This window comes from Trichomonas vaginalis, chromosome VI (assembly GCF_026262505.1).
Source record: "Trichomonas vaginalis G3 chromosome VI, whole genome shotgun sequence".
Lineage (NCBI taxonomy): Eukaryota > Parabasalia > Trichomonadida > Trichomonadidae > Trichomonas > Trichomonas vaginalis.
The window spans coordinates 6608656-6630132 of record NC_067208.1 but is presented as its reverse complement, the minus strand read 5'-3'; the positions used below and the strand labels follow the sequence as shown (position 1 = coordinate 6630132).

The following is a 21477-nucleotide window of genomic DNA, read 5'->3' as shown; positions in this document are numbered from 1 at the left end:
TTTTGTATAAGGAATTGTTGGCTATGATGTGGATAGCCGCTGCCAGACCAAATGAATTAACCGTTGTGAATAACGTTTCTGAATCTTTATTTAAAAAGATAAAATATCACGATTTTGGCTGCGTTAAAAATCAAAGAATTGATGTTTTTGTCAAAAATCTTTTAGAAGAAGTTGCACCCAATTACTTTTATCGTATTAAAAACGATTTACTTCAAACAGGTTTTATTCCTTCAATTAGAATTCGCGAGCCTCGATTGACAGATTATAAAACAAAATTGAAAAGAGAAGTTCAATCACGTTTATACCAAGTATTAAATTTTGTTCAGAATCAAGAAGCCAATTTGAATCCATTAAGATTTTTATTGGAAAATGCTGAAGAAAAACTTTCTCAAATAAATGAGAAGATACAAAATTCAATTACATATTTAAGATCGTTTGAAATTCCAAATGAATTGTTAGATACGTATATGTTAGAAATTAATGAATTTTGTTATAATTATCCAGATTATATTTTAGAACATTTCGAAGAATTTTTAGAGGATTTCAAAGAAAAGAATAATTTAATAGACTAAAAAATTTATTATTTTTATTTATTGTGAATTTTAAATTGTCACTTTTTAAGTGTTACTCCCTATTGAAAGTGTCACTTTTTTGGGTGTCACTTTTTCGGAAATTCTTATATACTCCTTATCTTTCTTATCTCAAGAGCTTTTGACGCAGGATATTCAATGAAGTCTCTCGGTAATTTATATGAGACTGTATTACCACTTATCGTGCCATCATTCATAACATGTTCATAGTATAATCCATCATATTTAGACATTTTATATGTAACTAAAAGATGGAGAAAGTTATTAATCAAGTAGATAAGATTCTTCATGATGGAGCACGTAAGAATAGTAAAGAACTAAACAATGCACTCATTATGCCATTTTCTGATGATTATCCATTTTGTACTAATGGTGTTTATTTCTACTGCGGTAAGATGGGTTCAGGTAAGACATATGGTGTTATTCGTCATATAATGATAACAGACCGCTTCACTAATACTCCATATTATGACTCAATAGTTATCTCAGCAACATCAGGAACAATGGATAAAACAGCGAAGACATTTATGAGTCAAGTTAAAGCACCAGTACTGAAAAAGGATGATAAAGAACTTATGCCTTATTTAATGAAGAACGTTAAGATGAAAGCAAAGTATTACGCTATTGTTGAGTTCGTTCAAAGTAAGTTCGAAAAAATTTCAGAGGAGATGGAACACATCTTAACAAAGCATCAACTAAGGAAACCTGATGGAAAGTTTGAGTATAAGAAGATTGCAATATATGTTGTAAAGAAGTTGAACAAATATCCTTTCACAAAGTATCCCAGTAATTCTCTATTAGTGTTAGACGATTATGGTGGTCATGACTTATTGAATGACCCACGTTCACCATTAGCGAACTTCATCACTAAGGTCAGACATTATAACTATACTGTTGTCATCATGTGTCAAACATGGAGACATATATGTTTAAACATTAAGAGACTATGCACTGACTTCGTTATCTTTCAAGGTTATTCTATGAGAGACTTTCAGTCAATGATTGAACAGTCAGGAGCAACAGAAGATTGGGAAGAGTTATGGAACAAATACAAAGAGCTACCAACACCTCGTTCATATATGGAAGTTCATATAGTTGCAGGAAAGACGGACTTTAAAGAAGTTAAGCAACAAAAGATGACATTATTTTAAGAAGAAATAAATGGGTTTTGGCGATTATGTTAAAGCTGGATGGGGTATGGTGAAAAAAAATCCTGGTCTTGTAATAGGTGCTGGATTTAACATTGCTAACAAACTTTTCCCTCAAGTTGGTCAAGTCGGTGGTGTTATCGGTAGTCTTGGTGAAAGAATTGCAAAAACTACATTAGGTGAAGATAATGCATTAACGAAGAATCTTAAAGCATTCAATAAAGCTCTTGGTGGTGACTTCAGTAGAGACAAGCCTGTTGAAACACCTATAGTTCAACCTCAACAAACTATTGACAACAATAAGTATAACGCATACATTGGAGGAGCTATTTGGAACAATCATAAGCCATTAGTTCAGTCAGTACGTGTACTATCAGACATGCCATGGATTAATGCTATTAGTGGCACTATACGCAGATAATATATTTTTATGAGGTTTAAATGAGTGAACAAGAGAGGAAACTCATTGATGAACGAGTTAAGAAATGGGAGAATGAACGTCCGATAATTCGTACCATAATTAGCGATCAAAAGTTCAAGCAGCATACATTTGATTTTTTGCGCGATATATATAATGATCTTGCTTTTGATTACAATGCTAGGCAATACTTTGAGAAAGAATATGTTCAAAAAGGTCGTATTAATTTCCCAATGAGAAGAGAAGGCTTTTTGATTACATCAACATATACAGCACGTGGTAGAGACCCTTTTACAGACGCGGTTCGTAACTTTAAAGCACGTTCTTCTATTAATGATGATCCAGATTTCTACATACCTTATTTTCGTCCACCTTCGCATCCTTTACGAACCAGTGATCCTGGATATGACGCTAAACGAAGATATATAGAGACGAAATTAGCTAAATACAAGGAACCTAAGGATCCAAGGACTGGAGAAGTAAAGGAATCACATGTCAAGATAAATAAGCTTTACAAAGTAGTTGAAGAATTGGAGAAACGATCTAATGAGATTAACGCTGAGAAGAAAAAGGAAGTACCAAATATGAACAAACTAGATAAGATGATTAAGGAATATAGAGGATTGGCGAATACATCGAGCGTTCTAATAAAGGAAGTAGAAAACACGACAAAGCTGCAGAAAATGATTCATGATGAATTACTGTTAGGTGAATTTTCTATAAAACAAAGACAGAGTAACTTAATGGGTGAGGCTTATTATTTGGAGAATTGGTATAATGAGAGGTTAAAACAAATGTCGACTCCAACACCAACTCCTACACCTACTCCTACAGTAGCTCCAACACCAACTCCCACTCCTGAACCAACAGTAGCTCCAACGCCAACTCCTACAGTAGCTCCAACGCCAACTCTGACACCAACTGCTCACGCAGGTCCTCCACCAATGTCGAGTAGTCATGGTATAACATTAAATAAACCAACACCTACACCAAAAATAACTCCTGTATCACATCCTAGTACAACTAACCCAGTATCTGATTCAAATCAAGCGGAAAGATCACAGGTTCTTAAAAGAGCTAATACACCAACTGCTTCCCCTATTAGAACACCAGAGCCAACTCCAAGAATCACAAAGGCGCCAACACCTTCACCGACTGTTGAACCAACTCCAGAACCAACAGTACCTCCAACTCCATCTCCAACTCCATCACCGACACCTACAAAAGCACCTACTCCATCTCCAACTCCGACTAAAGCTCCGACACCGTCTCCAACACCAACTAAAGCTCCAACACCGTCTCCAACTCCAGCTGAACCAACTGATGCAGAATCTATTCAAAATTGGTTAGACGAAGAAAAGCGAAAAGAAAAGGCTGCAATTGATGCTGCACTAGATAAAAACACACCACCACAGACACTTGGTGGTTACATGTTAAAGAAAGACAACATTCAAAGACAAGAACGTGCATTGAGTGTTGCCAGAGAACAAGCACAAGAAGAGAAGAAAATAGTTGAAGGAGAAGCTTCAAATAGAGGTGGTCCAGGAACTTACAAAGGATCAAACTATCCAGCAGAGAAAGCCTCGAGTGATAATGTTGTCTCAAGAGCTACTGATTTAGTTACCCATGGTATTCTAACTGGTGCAACAGCTGTTGGTAGTGCTATTGGAACCAGTGTTGACACTGTTGTTGATACTGTAAGAACTGTTACAAATCCTACACCTGAAGATAGGAAGGAAGAATTTCTTACTCTTAATACAAAGGCAAAACCAGGGATATGGATTGGTCGTGGAATTTTAAATGCTGGTAGTGCTATTGGCAATGGTGCTTCAGCGGTAGGGGGATGGCTCGGAAGAACAGCAACATCAACCGCAAATGGAATACTAACAGGTGCCAAATCACTTGGTAATTGGGCTGATGATAAGTATACAAAATATTATGAAGAAAAAGCTCGTAAGGCTAAGGAAGAAGCTGAACGAAAGGCGAAAGAAGAAGCTGAACGTAAAGAACTAGAGGAGCTTAAGAAGAAAGAAAAAGCTCGTAAGGCTAAGGAAGAAGCTGAACGAAAGGCGAAAGAAGAAGCTGAACGTAAAGAACTAGAGGAGCTTAAGAAGAAAGAAAAAGCTCGTAAGGCTAAGGAAGAAGCTGAACGAAAGGCGAAAGAAGAAGCTGAACGTAAAGAACTAGAGGAGCTTAAGAAGAAAGAAAAAGCTCGTAAGGCTAAGGAAGAAGCTGAACGAAAGGCGAAAGAAGAAGCTGAACGTAAAGAACTAGAGGAGCTTAAGAAGAAAGAAAAAGCTCGTAAGGCTAAGGAAGAAGCAGATAGAAAGGCGAAAGAAGAAGCAGATAGAAAGGCTAAGGAAGAAGCTGATAGAAAGGCGAAAGCAGCAACACCATCGCCAACTCCATCTCCTTCACCATCACCAACTCCATCGCCATCTCCATCTCCTTCACCATCAATAGCGGCTCCTGTGAGACAATTTGGTGCATGGGGTGCTGATTTAGTCAAAGATGCTGCACAAGGAATTGGAAAGGAACTGAAGAACACAACATTAGGTACAATAGAGCGTTTTGGTAATCTTACGGATTACACAATTAGATCAGCTGCTAATCTTTTATATAACCAGACTACTGATAACGGTACTGATGAATTGGCTGTAAACGGACTAGCATCAATTAAGAAATCAGCAGAAGATAAATACGATGAATGGAAAAAGAATATTAAGGGTGAATATAATAAGTATGCATATCCTGAAGAACATATGAAGTTAGAGCTTACCAGACTAAGATCAAAATATGGTAATGAAACAACAAATACTACAACGCAAACGACGAAAGCTGACAGAAAGATTGATGACACTCCTACTCCAACTCCTGCAATGGCGAACATCACAACAATTGCTCCAAGAGTTCCAACAGGAGAAGGTATATCAGGAAATGTTTCAACTACTCATAACATTACTGAAGCAGCTAATGTTTCAGCAGTTGAGCAACCTGTTGTTAATGTAACTCAGGAAAACGCTACTGAAACATCAACACCAAGACAGGATGTAAATAATGAACGTCCAGAAGTTAAGGAGGTTGCAAAAGCATACCTGGAGAAAAATACTACACAAGTTCTTGAAGCAGAAAAGCATCTCAATTCAGACAAAACACCATCTCCAACTCCTGAAGCATCAGTTCCTCCAGCAATTGGTGGAAATATACCTTCAGTATCACCATGGCAGAAATTTTATGGATTGTTTAAAGGAGCGAATAAGGTAATGGATGCTGCTGAGAATCTCCAAAAGTTCAAGAATGAAGTCGCAACTGGTGCAAAGGAAATAGAAGAGAATGATAAACAAGCTGCTGAATTAGCTAAACAACAAGCTGAAGCAACTAAACAAGCAGCAGCTCCTAAACAATCTATATCTAAGTCTCAAAGACAAGGTCCTGACCCAAGTGCTAAAGTCAAACAGAATCCAACACCACCTGCAGCAGAGAAGTCCAAGAAGGACAAGGACAAGAAGAAGGATAAATCAAAGAAGGACAAGGACAAGAAGAAGGATAAATCAAAGAAGGACAAGGACAAGAAGAAAGATAAGGATAAGAAAAAATCGTCAAAAGATAAAAAACATAAAAATTTATCCAGTAAGAAATGAGTCAAGTCATTAAAGCATCAACTAAACAAAAGTGGTTAACTGAATATATAAAAGATGGTAAGGTTCCTGATGGATATTCTGTACATACAATGAAAGACGGACGTGTACAGTTCCGTAAAGTCAAGCAACCTCTCAATGATGAACAGATCAGAAGGAAGATCTCATTGTATGAAACAAAAATAAAGGACTTACAAGCTAAACTCGAAACCCACGATACTTCTCAAGAAAACTAGGCATATCTTTAACATGACCTTCATTAATATTTTTCCTCCAATACTGTACTTCCATTTGTGACAACCTGTTTGGATTACCTTCACGCATACCTCTACCTGTCACTTTTCCTGTATTTTCGTTCTCAAACGTAACATCATACTTTACATCATTACCGACAAGTTCATGACCATCAATACTTTTAACAGCACCGTGTCTTCCTTGATCTAAAGTTTCTCCTTGCTTTAATCCATGCTCTATTTTTGTCCATATCTGATAACGTGGATATCTTGCAACACTTCCATCTTTTGCTCTTAACAAGTATGCACTTGTATCAACTGAATCAACTGTATAATAAGAAGGATCAAGATGTCTTCTTTGTTGGTTACCTTTACCCCATGTTCTTGGTTCAACTATGACTTGAACTTTTTGACCAGGTCTTAAGTTATAAAGGTTATTTTTTCTGACATACTCTTCTTTCAATCTTTGCTTCTTTATATATTCCTCATTATCCTTTTCTGTGAAATCATCAGGCTTTTGTTGTGTGCTTGAATGATATTCAGTGTTGTAGTCATTAATAATTTGTCTCATTGTATCTGCAGTGAAAGGTGGTGTTTTATCACCTTCTTTGAGGTTTAACTTCATATGTAACATAGTTCTAATAGTTCTACAGAACCTATTAATAATACCTAGTATGTTATGATTGTATTTCTGTGTCGTCATGTGCTCAATGTTATGACTGACCAACAGATCTCGAACATTTTGTGTCGTATAAGCTGGGTCTTCATCACTAGTAAGTATTGTAGGCTTCATTTCACCTGTAGCTTGTGAAATGAACTTCTGCATTGCACTTAGAACATTGTTTGAGTTCTTTTCACTCATTGGGAACGCATAACCTTTTCTACTGTTTACATTGATGAACAAAAGAAAATATGGTGGTGTTCCACCAGGATTCTCAAATGTATCGAATTGATAAGCTCCCATATCAGTTGAATATATTGGTAGCATCAAATCCTCTTGTATTAAAGTTTTTTCTTGTTTACCAACAGTCATTTTTTTATTAACGTTAAAGTCTTACAGGCATTGAGTAATCGCTATAACCATCATGGTCTGCGAATTCATGTAATCTTGATGCATCAGGTTCTTTCTTCGTTGGTGCATGAAACCTTGCTTCATCATAAAGGTTCATATAATGGTTTGTCACGTTTGGGGTAGACCCAATTTTTGCATATTGAGGATATGAGTAATGATACACTAAGTTGAACCCATTACTACCATCATCAACATATATCTTTGGTGGAGGTTGTCTTATTAAATTCCTTCCTCTTGGGGCTTTGAGTTGGACGATCTGATCTAGATCATTGTAAACAACTCCTGTTGCAGTATATTCTGTGTTGTTCTCTGGGTTAATGTTCGTCATTTATATGAGAATAAAACAATTTTTACTCATAACAAATGAGATCGAAGTCAATTCTTTATGGTGCAGCTAATCTTCCAATTGAACCAACAAGCAATGTTGATTCAAGAACAACTAATAACATTGTGATAAAGAACTATCCATCTGGTACAGTAAGTGATGCTCCAACAGAGATAAAAAAAGAGGAAACAACTACGAACTCAGAAGCACCAATGTATCCTCCTCCTTTAAGTCCATTAACTTCCAACCTGACCTCATCGAGATCTGTGGAGACTTCATCGAGGATTGGTGTAGAAGAGTATTTACTTAGTATATACCAGAAGATACTTCTAGACCAAGACAAAGAGCTCTTTTCTAACTTAGTGAGCAAAGATCAGATCTTACTACCTAAGCCAGACTTGGAAGAAGTTGTTCACAGAATGACTGGGTTCAAGTGTGAAATAGACCTACTGGACCCAGACATCACATGTTGTGGTATTCCACCACCTTTCTCAAAAATAGCTCAGATCAGAATCATTGATGAGAACAATATTGCTCAAGAGTTTAAGTATGCATATAATGCACAATATACTGAGTTAATAAGTAGGTATAATTTATGTCTTAAGTATGTTATTGTTTAACCAAAAAATTTTTTATCTAATGTTAAATATGGTTGTTCAAACAAGAACAAAAGCACAAATGTTTCAAGACTTACTCAATAAAACTTATTGTTTACTCAAGTAATTATTTTAGAACGTTTCGACGTACTCCTTGATCTTATCAAGAGCTTCGAGCATCCGCTTCTTTGCATTGTCCTTGGCGAGGATGGCTTGCTCAATGGTGAGCTCGAAGGCTTCTTTACCGATCGGACGGTGTTCGCGAAGATCTTTGAGTGCATCAAGAGCTGCAGTGTACTCTGATGGTAAATGGGAGCCATCTAGTAATGGGTACAAAATGAGCATGTACTCCTGCAGTAAGTTCTCCTGTTTCAAGCGGGACTTGAACTCTTCGCGGAGATCTTGAAGCTTTTGGAGCTTCTCAGTGGCTTGAAGGTAGTCAATGATGACCTTCTCTTGTCCCTCAAGTGCTTGTGGGAGGAAGTGGACATAAGCTGTTGACTTCATCAAAAATGAAGTGGTCATGACACTTTTTAAGTTAATGTCCGAGCCATACAGTGATGTCGAAGCAGCACATGAACCAAAGAAGAAGTCTTGCTGGGAAAAGACAAAGATTGTTGGTAACGCAATCCTAGCCATTTGTGTTGTTTTGAACTTGATCGTACTTCTGATCTTGTTCTACAAACTCAACAGAGGTTATTGTCTCAAGTAAACACTTATTTTTATTACCATATAAATGATTTTTACCAAACCTCCTTTACCTTTCATAGGTAATAAGTCTAAGATCAGGAAAGATCTTATCGACATACTCAAAGACATCAAAGGGGATTATGTCTTCGTTGACCTCTTTGGTGGTTCTCTCTATATCTCTCATCTGTTGCATATTATGTTCCCAAAAGCAACGATCATAGCTAACGACTATGATAACTACGTTGATAGACTGAAACACATTCATGACACGAATGAAATACTTAAGGAACTTAAGGAGAGAATAAATGTTAAGCCAGATGAGAAAATTCCTACTGATCAGAAAGAGATCGTCAGAGAAGTTATAAGTAAAGCTCCATACATAGACTGGGATACATTATGTTCACGTCTTCTCTATTCTGGAGCATACAAATACTATGATCTTGACACATTAATGAAGAAAGTGTTATACCTCAGATATACTAACTTATTTGGTGAAAACATAGATGACTATCTTGAAGGTTTAACTATTGTTCATAAAGATTGGAGAATACTCTTCAATGAGTATAAAGATCTTCCCAATGTTTTCTTTATATGTGATCCTCCATACTTCCATACTTATTCTATACAGTATGGAGATGAATGGACTCTTAAAGATACTGTAGAAACCTTTGATGTCCTTAATTATCCATCTATTTACTTCAGTAGTGATAAATCTTATACAGAAGAACTTATAGAGATATTGACAAAAAGATATGGAGAAATTTCCTATGAGAAAGCATGTTATAGATAGAGGTTTAATTAATCCTAACACTCAGAAAAATAATGAAGTAATATATGTCACTTTTTCTGTTAATGGAGAAGAGAAAGATCAAGAAGATAATAGTTGATGAGGGAACTGAAGAAGCGACGACATTCATCTTTGACGACGGAAAGCTCACATTCGTTGTCGATAAAAATGGACAACACTTACACAAAAGAAAGAGACCAAGAAAATTTTTAGATCTCCCAAAAGCTAGGAAACCAAAGGAACCATTTCCAGTACCAGACGTCCAAGAACCAGAGAGACTTTTGATACCAAAACCTGTGGTTGACAAATATGATCCAGATCAGTTCTTCCCAAAAATACCAAAGTTAGAATAAAAACTCCTTTATTTCTTTAGTATTATATAATAAGTCTATTAGTAAGCTCTGTTCTCGTTCTGTTCTGGTATTTTGACGTCTTTTCATGGTCTCGCATAATAAGATCATGAACTTTTTCTTGAGATACTCGAAGAGCTGAGGTAAGTTATCATATTCTGGATATGTAGGAAGCATCCCTGCTATCGTAAGTGTTGTATCAATAAGGATTGGACTTATATCGGAAAAGTCGAGATCTGGAGTAGAATAAGAAGGTAAGTCTCTTACATGTAGGTAGTCATTATATGCTTTACGCATGAGACTGAGTTTCTGGAGCACAACTATGAGACTTTGGTTCTGGCGTTCAAGTTTGCTTAAAGTTCTCTCCAAGCTTCTGTAATAAACGTCAACCTCTGTAAGAGCAGATATTTTTGCATTGATCTCGGAGATCTTTTCTTGAACTTCACCAAGTTTGACCTTAACTGACGTTTGAGCTCCCATCATGTTTTCATCAAGGTCATTCTCTATGTCATCAATGATATCTTCCCATGGAGTCGATTTGTCATCATTGATCTTCACGTGAACGCTCATGAAAAAAAATGTCATGTAAAGTATAAATGTCAGATTTTTACTCTTGAGCTTCTTCTCTCTGGATTGACTCGTCTGTAGGGCTTAATGTGCCATCACGTTCGACCAGAAGGTTCTGCTCAGGTCTGTCAAGGAGCTGTCTGTAGGTCGTGAAGGTTTCAACGAGTCCTTGGTAAGGAGTTTGGAGATCAACATCGACCCATGGGTGTTTGCGTAAGAAAGCAGCAAGGCTTTCACGCTTGGAGTCAATGACATCTTTCTTATTGGTTAATCCTTCTTCAAAGCTTAGGATTACTCCTGCAGTTGATTCAAGTCTTTGGATCTGGCGTCTGGAAACCTTGGTGAGTTGTCTTATCCTCTCGTTTCCAAATACATGCAGGAGATATGCAGAAATTACTTCATTAAGTTCGATTAAACAAATTGGATGAAGATCAGTCATGGCTTTTGTAAAGCAATCTTTTGTAAAGCTGTCTTTTGTAAAGCAGACTTTTGTAAAGCAATCTTTTGTAAAGCAGACTTTTGTAAAGCAATCTTTTGTCAAGACGTCTTTTGTAAAGCAGACTTTTGTAAAGCAATCTTTTGTCAAGACGTCTTTTGTAAAGCAAAAGTATTCAATTTTGTGAGAAAATGCTTTTGTAAAGCAGTCTTTTGTAAAGCTGTCTTTTGTCAAGACGTCTTTTGTAAAGCTGTCTTTTGTAAAGCAGTCTTTTGTAAAGCTGTCTTTTGTAAAGCTGTCTTTTGTAAAGCTGTCTTTTGTAAAGCTGTCTTTTGTAAAGCTGTCTTTTGTAAAGCTGTCTTTTGTAAAGCTGTCTTTTGTAAAGCTGTCTTTTGTAAAGCAGTCTTTTGTAAAGACATAACCGACGACCGAATGTCCCAAGATGGTACAACACCAGCTCCAGCATCACCAACACTAGATATGATGGCAATGATGATGCAGATGATGCAACAGCAAACCCAGCTTATACAGCAAATGCAGGAAAAGAAAACTTTCAATAAACCTGCAAAGAACTCACAAGATCTTGAAGCTGGACTCAATGCTCTCAGGAACGACTACAAGAGAGAGCAGATGACGTTTAGGAAGAAGGGTGATGAAGATTATGAGAATGATCCGATCGAGGAAGACGAGATCAAGTCCACTGCATCCACAAAGACCCTCCAGGATGAAAGAGATGATGAGGGATTCCTTACCAAGTCTCAAAGACTCTTTGTCCTTGAGTTCTTCACGATCTCTGCCTTGAGATCTATGAGGAATTGGAAGGGTCGCGTTCCAAGTGGCTCAAACAAGCGCGAACTACTCATGACCGCAGTACCGCTCACTAAGACAAAAGTCCAGCTCATGGACTTTATCCTTTCCGCTTGTCCCGACGAGATCTAAGATCTGATCAGAGTAAAAACTTACATTTATGAGCTAAGCTCAGTAATAATTAGTTGTTTATTCTTTCTTCTCATACTTCTGTGCAAGGTTTCCACGGAAGAACTCAAGCAACATTTGGATCTTTCCAAGCTTTCGACCTTCTTTTTCGAGGTCATCCTGGTAAGTTCGGAATGCGTCAACGTGTGAGCTCGCATAGAATGCAGCAACAACAACCTCTTCTGCACCTTCTTTGCTGTCAAGTGGCATGAACTCGAATCCTTCCATTCGACCAAATAAAAGTGACAAAAATGTCAATGAGACCCACTCGTTGCATAGATGCTAAACCTGGTCCGAAGATGCAAAAGTTCTTCAGAACACTCATGTCTGACCAGAGGGAGTACGGTCATGAAGAGGTCATACAGATCTTCGATCAGTGTGTACCAAAGCCTGAGAATCCAGACGAACTCTTCATGTAAATTTACTTGCTTCAATGGAGAGATGAGAGACCAGGTATGAAACTCAGACCAATAACAATCTTTCCAGGTTTCTGCAATTACCTAGAACAAGCATGCCAGATCAAATGGTCTGACACCATCTTCCTCCAAAAATAAACTTTATCGTTTATAACACTTCAGGATCTACATCTATTTCTTCTGCTTCATCCTCAATGTCGATCTCTTCGACAGGTTTGATAGCAGCTTTGAGTAAGTTCTTACCCATTGTCTTAAGTTCAACTGGGTTATATTCTTTGTCTTTACTCTTTGTTGATTTCGTGAGATCTACATATAAACAATAACTTTTAGTCTTGTCAAGGTTTATTCTCGCTGAGAAATGGTCAGGAATGTTTATAGCTATCTTTTCAAACTTGAGTAAATTAGCTAAACCTTCATTTGTGTATTTCTGCTTATCGACAAAGATCATGATCGGACTTGCACTATAACCATACTTTCCTTGACATAATGTTTGTGGTAAGCATATAAGTAGTCTCTTTGCTGTTTTATTTTGCTTCTTCACTTCATCTACAAACTGTTGGATCTTAAAGAACTTTATATGATGTTCAGACATCTTTATATACCCGATAAAAAGTTCAGATAAAAAAATAATTAGCTATATTTTTATTAGTGCATAAATGAGTCTTTCTTTGAGATTTTCTGATGAAGATCTAACTTTGGTAAGATCTTTAAAAGATGATGAAAACATTCTTTCTGTCATTGATGAAGAAAAGAAATACTTCAGTAATGATGTAAAAATAGAGCTACTCATTCATACTGAGAAACAGTTTGTGATCGTGATCTTGAGTTAAGCAGCTCTGAACCAAGCGAATACAGTCATAAATGGTGGCATATAATCTGCACCCGAGCCTGTTGGATTTGTTGTGAAAGTGTGTGAATGATTTCCTGTGGTTCCACAGAAAATACCTGCGCTTGAATCTACTGGGTCACTTGAAATATCATATCTATGCATTCCCTGTCTATCCGAACCTGCTGCAAGATTTGTATAACCTCTTTTTGTTATTGAATGTGAATGACTACCTGTTGTGTTTGTAGTTCCTGTATGAGTGTGCGGTGGAAGGTTTGCTTCAGTAATTTTCTTCGAACCTCCTGTTTGCTTTGAAGAGTTTGCACAGTAAAAGAATTTGTCTACAATCTGCTGCCATGTACCAAAACCCAGAACTGTTTCTGGATTTGTTGAGTTCATTGACGTATAAATAGAGCCTATAGGATATAATGTTTGAAGTATTTCTGTCTTTAATGTTTGAAGCTCTGTTTTGTCTGCTTTCTTGTCATATAAATCTTGAGCAGTGAATTTAATATTATGTTCATCCTTCATGACATAAACATCTTTACATCTAATGTTTCTCATCGTCGTTATGTCGTCATCCGATGTTAAACCTTGTGGAAAGTTAGGAGGTTTACAATATAATGTATCCCCACCAGTTTCTTCAACCGTTCCTTCAATACTTTCTATAGCAACAGTTGAGAAGGATTTATGTGTATGTTCTTTGTCAGCTTTCTTATCTAACATTGTTGGTAGTTCATGTGTTTCAAAGTTTCTGACATGATCTTCAATGTTCATACATTTGTTATTTAAGGAGTTTAGTGTATCTTTTACGCTTGTACTTGGATTCTCTAAAGGTGCACTTGAACCAAGGGTATAGTTCAATATTATGTCGTCTGCTCTTATTTTATTGATTATAACAGGTTTGTCTTCTCTTGAACGAATTGATTTAACTGTCAAAGGTTCAGTGAACTCATTATTTTTCAAAGGAATCAATGTTGTATTGATGTTTTCACCATTAATATATACTTCTTTTGCATCAATACCAGATGGGAATGAAACTCTTTCATTAACTTTAACTGTTGTACCATCACCTGGGTACATATCTTTCTCTGGACCTTTGATTGTCTTAAGTATGACAGACTGTGATAAAGTATATTCTTTAGATGCAACTTTACGTATCTCTTCGTCAACATAACTTTTGTCAGCTTTGTCTGCAATCTTAAGTGCAGTTCTTCCTCCATTATTTTTGTTCTCCTCAACTTTCTTCGCTAATTCAGCAAGAATGAGATAAAGATAATCAGTAAGGTCATCAGTACCAGACATATTAATATTATTGTTCTTTCTTGATGTATTAGCAACTTTCACTAAGGTCACAAAATCAGGGTACAAAGTACTTAACGTAGAAATGATTGTTTTTGGTCCAGGATCTTTCTCTTCTTCATCATTAGCATCACGTGGCATTGGAATTGGTTCCAAAGGTCCAGTCACATCAAAACTCTCAAGTTCCATATAACCTTCATTTCTGAATCTTTCTATATGAGTTATCTTCTGGAAACTTGTTTTAGTCTTTTCAACTAAATTTTTTATTCCATCCACAAAACCTCCTTTATGATTTGGACCAAGATTACCCAGAGTGTCAAGAACAGTATCTATACCTTCTTGACTTTCAACAAAAGCCCAAAGAGCATTTATTTGACTCTGGAGTGATATCCATGAGGCTGCAGTAGCACCGGCGTTTGCTATGGCAAAGATGAATGATAAAGGGTTGAACTTAAGACCAGATTCTTTATCTTTGACAATTTCAACGAAGTCATTGATATTTTTCTTCAAGTATTCCTTAGTCAGAAGAACTCCATCGCCAGCTATACCAGTTGCTTTTGTCTTTCCTTTAACATCAAATGTGATTGGTTTCTTCAATAAAATAACTTCTGGTGTTGTACTGATGCTATCATTAGTGGAGAAAAATTCTCCGACATGACTTGCTAAGTATTCTTTCGTCAATAATGTTCCATCACCAACAATACCAGTTGCTTTTGGACCATCTTCTGTGAATGTCAATGGTTTCTTTAACATAACTTTATCTAAGTATATTGCAATACCACTATTTTGTACTTGTTCATGACCTAATATATAAGCAAATGCTGCGTTTAAAGCATTATACAATGTATCTTCTTTAAATGTTAATTGACTGTTTTCAATCATTGGTATATTGAACAGTGTAGACCTTGGGTCAAAATGAACTCCATGGTCAATCGATAATAACCGTTTAACATGATATATTATAGTCTCTAATGCTTCATTAATATTTACCTCACGAGTTTCTTGCAAACCATTACTCGCCATACATGAAAACATATAATCTCTATCAGTTGTGAAGAATGGAGCATCTAAGTAATTATTCTCTACTTTTGTCACACGATTCTGTAACGCTTGAAGGTATTGATTTAAGTCTGTTTCAACAATTGTACCATCTGGTTGCTCGATAGGTAATATACCAGGACCGATGGTAATGTCTTCATCAGCACCTTCTTTATGTATGACTAAAGCATTATCAGTAATTCTGAGAGTATATTCTTTATATTGAAGTACGCTAGACTTATAACATTCATATGCATATGGAACAACACTCATTCTTTTACTACATATAAAAATGATGTATTATCTACAATCGACTGATCCTAATAACTACGGGACAATACAGTTTCAAGCAGATCCTAACATGGGGCATCCAAGTAAGATAAAGATGAGAGTAAAAAGTGTCAGTACTATGGCGAACTTTATTGTTTGTGACGAAACAGATTATTTTGTCTTACAGTTAGACGAAGATGGAGAAGAAAAGGTGTGTACATTTAAGTCAGCTCTTTCATTTGATATGGATACTATTGTATCAAAACTACAAGAGATTGTAACAAAACAGTTTGATTATTATAACAAGAAAAAAGGTCAACATAATGTAACAGTTTCACTGAGTGCTACGAATCAACTTATATTTACGTCACAGGACAAAGGACATAAAGTCTATTTAAAAGATGCTTCACATAGAGCAAATCTTATTTTAGGTGCATATGGAATAGAACTACCTATTGTACATAATTATTATCTACAAATGCCAAAACCACCTATGCTCAACTTCGGGTATCAGTTATACCTTCGTTCATCAATGTCTGTCATCTCTGGGTTCAATAATATTGACCAAGTTGATGATCGAAGAAAGATCATGTACAGATCTACATGTTATAACATCAATGAGTTCTGGATATCTGGTAAACCACTTATATGTAAGGAATCCTCACCATGGATAGATGCATTTCCATGGGAACTAACTAATGTTACGTTTACCTTAGTTGACTTCCAAGATCAGCCTGTTCGATTATTGTCACCAATGTTTATGGTGATAGAGATTAAACCAGATAAGCCAGAAGTTAGAGAAACCAATGATGTCAGTGATGATGATACAGAATCTTCGTACGATTATGATTACGATGACGATTAAAAAAAATAACGTATATTTTTTTATCGGTTATAAAAGACCAACATGCTCAATGCTATAAAAGGATTAGTTAATAACCTTTCACCAGAAGATAAGAAAGGTATGCTTGATATGTTTGGGATCAAAATGCCTAAGAAAGCTAAAGACATTACCAATAAATTAGCTCTGGCAATTAAGAATCAAGGAGGTACAGGAAGTGTAGCAGATATTTTCAAGAATGCTAAGAGCTTCTATGATGACTACAATGGTATCATGAATGTTCCAGCTTCAAATTCCCCAGTTGCTTTAGATCACGATCAGAGATCTCATAATAGAGCGTTAATGGAGATGCAACCAATATACTCAGACCCTCCACCAAAGATTGATGAGAGCGAATTAGCATACAAAGAAATACAGAATGCCTTTTACGTTGTTAAGAACATTAATGGTCAAAAACTTCCTGATGAGAAATGGTTAGACCCAATAACTAAAGCAGGAGAAAGATTCATTATGTTTAACATTGACCAATACAGTCCAAGAGGAAAAGATTACTTCAACAAGATGTTTCCAAGAGTTATGGCAAAGTTCATTGGACAGATAGACCTTTTCAAACAGAAGTGGACATTCTATTACGACTTTGATGAGAAGAGAAACATTTTGCGTCATTTGAACATCAATACAATGGGATCATTAGTTCATCAGTTACTTAATGAAGCTCCAATAGCAGAAGTACAAGAATTAGCATCTAAAGTCCTTGAATCAAACTATGACTTCTTCCTTTGTAGTATTCCTTCGTTAAGGAAGATCGAGATCTTTGACTATACAGCTTATTCAGATGTTGATGCTTCTGCTTTGAGAAAAGGAACGTACACACCATATAAACTCACAGCTGAAGAACAAGTTATGTTAGATACGATGAGAGCAGCAGGTCAAGAAAAGATCGCACTCAAGATCATCAAACAAAACCATTCAAAGAAGAGAAACAGGTCACGTAATGGTCAGCTTTGGACATGGACATGCAAATTACCTATTAACTTAGAGAGGTATCAGATCTTCAACGAACTTAATGCAGAGACAGCAAAGAAGATGATGAAAGATTCATGTTTCATCTACGCTTGTATTCAAGCTGGTGTTGACGAAGCAACAATTAATCATATGAGGGAAATCATTCGTGTCAAAGATTTTCCAATGTCAAAGATTAAGGTTATTGCCAAAGAAACAGGAATAAGGTTCCATGTCATCAAATACAACGAGAAGTATTCAAATCATTCATATACTTATGAACCAGATGAAGAACCAAAGATGACAGTAGAACTTTTATTAATGTATGACCACTACATGTTGAACGAAAAGCTTCCAATAAGTTCAATGTTCATCAAGAACTATGAAGATGTTTGTAAGTTGTGCAAGGATTGGACTTTAGAGAAGAAGATGTTAGTTAACAGAAGATATGAAACAAGGTATGCAATTAACTCAAAGTTAGTTACACCACTTGCAAAAGTCATTGAACTCTTGTTTGCTAACAATTATTTCGAACCAATTAGAACAGGAGAACTTTGCACATACTTCACAACGATGTATAATGAGAACCTTGAAGAAATGATTGACCTCACATACAATGAGCGTTATTGCGCAAGGATGAAGAAAGATTGGAGTTCAGAGACGAAGAAAGACATGAAGTTCCCAAGAGAACATGTTTTCTTTGCTGACTTCGAAGCATCAACTGATGGAAACATTCACAAAGCATACAACATTTGTTTCATGGAAGATGACGATGATGGTTATACATCAATTTGGGGAAGTGACTGTGCGTCAAAATTCCTCGAAGCTTTACCAGATAAGAGTTTAGTTTATTTCCACAACTTATCGTACGATGTCACTTTTCTCATGTCTCAGTTAGAAGAGATTACAGGAACTCCAATCATCAAAGGTTCACAAACGATGCAGATACAAGGAAAGTACAAAGGAAAACTTCTCTGCTTCAAAGACTCTTATGCAATCATCTCAACTAAGTTGGAAAGATTCCCTGAAATGTTTCACCTCACTAGTGGTGAAAAAGAAGTTTTCCCATATAATTACTACACGGAAGAGTTAGTTAATACAACTAAAGTTGGTAACATCGATGATGCCATGAATCATGTCAAAGATATTGAAGCTTTTAATGAGAACATTGAGAAGATTGAAGATTGCAAGATTGATGATGAACACTTTGACATGGAAGTTTATTCGTCATTCTATTGCGGTCAAGATGTACGCATTTTACGAGATGGCTTTCTTAAGTTCCGCAATGACCTCATGACTGAGTTTGAAATAGATGCTTATGATTATGTTTCAATAAGTTCTATCTCAAACAAACTCTTTGAGAAGAGAGTATATTGGAAGAACGGTAATCTCTTTGATCTTGCAGGAAAACCTCGTGAATATATTTCCAAGTGTATTCAAGGAGGAAGATGCATGCTAGCTGAGAACAAGAAGCAATACAATGAAGGAGAACTCATCACTGACTTCGATGCTGTATCATTGTATCCATCAGCAATTGCTAGACTTTACTGTTTAGAAGGAATTCCAAAAGTTATGACAGAAGAGATGAAGAGCAGTGAATACTTGTTGGAGCATCTCTTTGATGATGACCAAGCTGAACCAACAAAGGAAAAGTTCATCTCAGGATTTTACTGTCAGATCGAGATCTTGTCGATCGGTAAGAACTCAGCATTCCCATTGATTGTCGTCAATCCTGACATCAACCCTGACTTACATGTTGCCAGAAGTTCCAATACATGCTGCAAGATGTTCGTAGACCACATTACGCTTCAAGATCTGATCAAGTTCCAAGAGATCTCATGCAAAGTCATTGATGGATACTATTATGATGGAAAAAGGGACATGACAATAAGGAATGAAGTTAAGAAGCTCTTCGAATTACGTGCTAAGTATAAGAAGGAAGGTAATCCGATACAAGAGATCATCAAACTTCTTTTGAACAGTATCTATGGTAAGACGATATTAAAGCCCATTGACAAAAAGATTCGTTTCATCAAGGACAATAAGCTCACTGACTATATCATTAAGAACTATAATGACATACAGACAATAGAGTTCATCCCCGATTCCGAACTTTCATGTGTAAAGTCATTTAAACCTATCGTTCGTCACTTTAACTATTGTCCATTAGGTGTTTCAATCCTTTCTATGTCCAAACGAATCATGAATGAAGTATTCTTCACAGCAGAAGATTTGGGCTTGAAGTTGTTCTATCAGGATACAGATAGTTTACACTTGTATGAGAAGGACTTAGATAAGTTAGCAGAAGAATACAAGAGAAGGTATAACAGAGAACTCATTGGAAAAGCACTGGGTCAATTTCATTCAGACTTTGCAGAGATTACTGCAGGACATATGTCTAAGGCACAAAGATCTATATTCGTTGGAAAGAAGACTTACCTCGACGAATTAACCAATGACCTCAAGGAAATTGCTTTCCACTGTCGAATGAAGGGAATCACACAGGACGTAATTGCACTTACTGCAAACCAAATGTTCCCAGATGCGATACAAGTACATTATGACGAGAAGAAAGGTTTGTTCTTCCCTGAGAAAGTTGGGGAAAAATATAGCATCGTGGAATTGTACAAATCTCTTTATGAAGGTGATGAGATAACCTTTGACTTGTGCATTGGTTCGAAACCATGCTTCAACAAAAATAAGGACTTCACTATTTCAACGAAGTCATCTTTTGAACGTAAGTTAAAGTTCTAAACACTTACTTATTATTTTTCTTAGCTTCTTCCTCTTCTCTCAATTTCTTTGCAATCATTCGTGGATTCTTTGCGCGTCCAGCTGCTAATGCAGCTAATTGTTTCTCTGTGAGTTTACGCTTTGGTTTAGCTGGTTTCTCTTCTTGTGTTTGTTCTTTTGGTTTGAGTTCATTAAGTATTTCTTCACGAAGTTCATTCTTGAGTGCTTCTCTGTCGAAAGTATTCTCAGTCATTTTGTTAGGAGTAAAAAATTTTATTAGGATAGAAATGACGTCAAAACTTTCACCAAGTGAAAAGCAATCAATCATATTGAATGAAGCTAAAGGAATACAACATCCATTATATTATGTTTGTCATATGAAGAATGGTTCAGTTCAAGTTAGAAAGAGAAAGGCACCATTGAATTCACCAGCTCCTGCCCCAGCTCCTGTTGTTCAAGAAGCTCCTAAAGTTGATGAGAAGAAAGAAGAAGAACAAGCATATACTAATAAAATGTTGTTAGAGATGATGACAAAGATATTAGAACGTAACAGTGTAGTTAATGAACCAAACATGGACCCAATTGAACGTGAGAAGGAAACTAAAGAGAATCAAGAATATGTTCAATCAATGGAAGAGAAAAGAATACACTTCGATGATGAACCAGAGCCTGAACCAGAACCTCCTAAACCTCAGCCACAAATAAGACGAATAATCCCAAGAATAAGAAGATTGTAAATTTTTTATAGCTGAGAAAGATGTTGAACGATAACCTCAATACATACAGTATTGCTGATTCCATCAGACAAGTAAGATATTATTTCGATCAAGTTGATGGGGCAGTTCCTATTGGAGATACTAACCATAGATATGTCCCAACAAAAGTGCCAGCTATGCCGACAAATACTATTGATAACGGTTATATTACATTTAACATATCACCACCTGGTGAGAACATGATTGACTTATATAATACGTTCATTAGTGGTTATGTCGATGGTGAGTGCATAATTACAACAGAAACTGAACCAGCTGATGAAAAAGTTCCTAAATATGATGGTGAAGTATATAAAGAAAGAGCTGTTGAGACAGCTCCTACAGGATCAAATGTTACAGCAATTAAAGCAATTGATACTAAATATGCTGGTGGCAAATCATGTGCACATCTTCCAGCAATTTGGTTGGGATACATTGATTCATTCTATGCTGTTGAATCATATCAATT

At 36.3% G+C, this 21477-nt stretch overlaps 12 protein-coding genes and 2 pseudogenes across 14 annotated transcripts, besides 2 other annotated features; 7 read left to right on the top strand and 7 right to left on the bottom strand.

Moving 5' to 3' along the window:
• Positions 1-686: part of a mobile genetic element that runs on past the window's edge.
• Positions 680-21477: part of a mobile genetic element that runs on past the window's edge.
• Positions 1752-2105, top strand: TVAGG3_0817530 (uncharacterized protein; the record flags this gene model as incomplete). The annotated part of the gene is made up of 1 exon (XM_051247878.1): positions 1752-2105. A coding segment is annotated over one exon (354 nt), but the record flags the coding sequence as incomplete, so codon positions are not given.
• TVAGG3_0817520 (sensory perception of sound protein family) lies at positions 2951-5604 on the top strand (the record flags this gene model as incomplete). Its single annotated transcript, XM_001280148.2, has 1 exon — positions 2951-5604. A coding segment is annotated over one exon (2654 nt), but the record flags the coding sequence as incomplete, so codon positions are not given.
• TVAGG3_0817510 (integrase core domain containing protein family) lies at positions 6265-7060 on the bottom strand (the record flags this gene model as incomplete). Its single annotated transcript, XM_051247877.1, has 1 exon — positions 6265-7060. A coding segment is annotated over one exon (796 nt), but the record flags the coding sequence as incomplete, so codon positions are not given.
• Positions 8153-8527, bottom strand: TVAGG3_0817500 (uncharacterized protein; the record flags this gene model as incomplete). Its single annotated transcript, XM_051247876.1, has 1 exon — positions 8153-8527. One exon carries the CDS (start codon positions 8525-8527, stop codon positions 8153-8155), a length of 375 nt encoding a protein of 124 aa, XP_051083351.1.
• On the bottom strand, positions 10455-10853 carry TVAGG3_0817490 (uncharacterized protein; the record flags this gene model as incomplete). The annotated part of the gene is made up of 1 exon (XM_001277904.2): positions 10455-10853. One exon carries the CDS (start codon positions 10851-10853, stop codon positions 10455-10457), a length of 399 nt encoding a protein of 132 aa, XP_001277905.2.
• Positions 11283-11789, top strand: TVAGG3_0817480 (uncharacterized protein; the record flags this gene model as incomplete). Its single annotated transcript, XM_051247875.1, has 1 exon — positions 11283-11789. The coding sequence occupies one exon, from the start codon at positions 11283-11285 to the stop codon at positions 11787-11789; it is 507 nt and encodes a 168-aa protein (XP_051083350.1).
• On the bottom strand, positions 11847-12053 carry TVAGG3_0817470 (uncharacterized protein; the record flags this gene model as incomplete). Its single annotated transcript, XM_051247874.1, has 1 exon — positions 11847-12053. One exon carries the CDS (start codon positions 12051-12053, stop codon positions 11847-11849), a length of 207 nt encoding a protein of 68 aa, XP_051083349.1.
• Positions 12390-12833, bottom strand: TVAGG3_0817460 (uncharacterized protein; the record flags this gene model as incomplete). The annotated part of the gene is made up of 1 exon (XM_001286255.2): positions 12390-12833. The coding sequence occupies one exon, from the start codon at positions 12831-12833 to the stop codon at positions 12390-12392; it is 444 nt and encodes a 147-aa protein (XP_001286256.2).
• TVAGG3_0817450 (keratin-associated protein family) lies at positions 14836-15680 on the bottom strand (the record flags this gene model as incomplete). Its single annotated transcript, XM_051247873.1, has 1 exon — positions 14836-15680. A coding segment is annotated over one exon (845 nt), but the record flags the coding sequence as incomplete, so codon positions are not given.
• On the top strand, positions 15703-16294 carry TVAGG3_0817440 (uncharacterized protein; the record flags this gene model as incomplete). Its single annotated transcript, XM_051247872.1, has 1 exon — positions 15703-16294. A coding segment is annotated over one exon (592 nt), but the record flags the coding sequence as incomplete, so codon positions are not given.
• TVAGG3_0817430 lies at positions 16295-16542 on the top strand (annotated as a pseudogene). Its single transcript has one exon. A coding segment is annotated over exon 1 (248 nt).
• TVAGG3_0817420 lies at positions 17585-18530 on the top strand (annotated as a pseudogene). Its single transcript has one exon. A coding segment is annotated over exon 1 (946 nt).
• TVAGG3_0817410 (organellar and viral DNA polymerase type B) lies at positions 19306-20274 on the top strand (the record flags this gene model as incomplete). Its single annotated transcript, XM_051247871.1, has 1 exon — positions 19306-20274. The coding sequence occupies one exon, from the start codon at positions 19306-19308 to the stop codon at positions 20272-20274; it is 969 nt and encodes a 322-aa protein (XP_051083346.1).
• Positions 20279-20506, bottom strand: TVAGG3_0817400 (uncharacterized protein; the record flags this gene model as incomplete). Its single annotated transcript, XM_051247870.1, has 1 exon — positions 20279-20506. The coding sequence occupies one exon, from the start codon at positions 20504-20506 to the stop codon at positions 20279-20281; it is 228 nt and encodes a 75-aa protein (XP_051083345.1).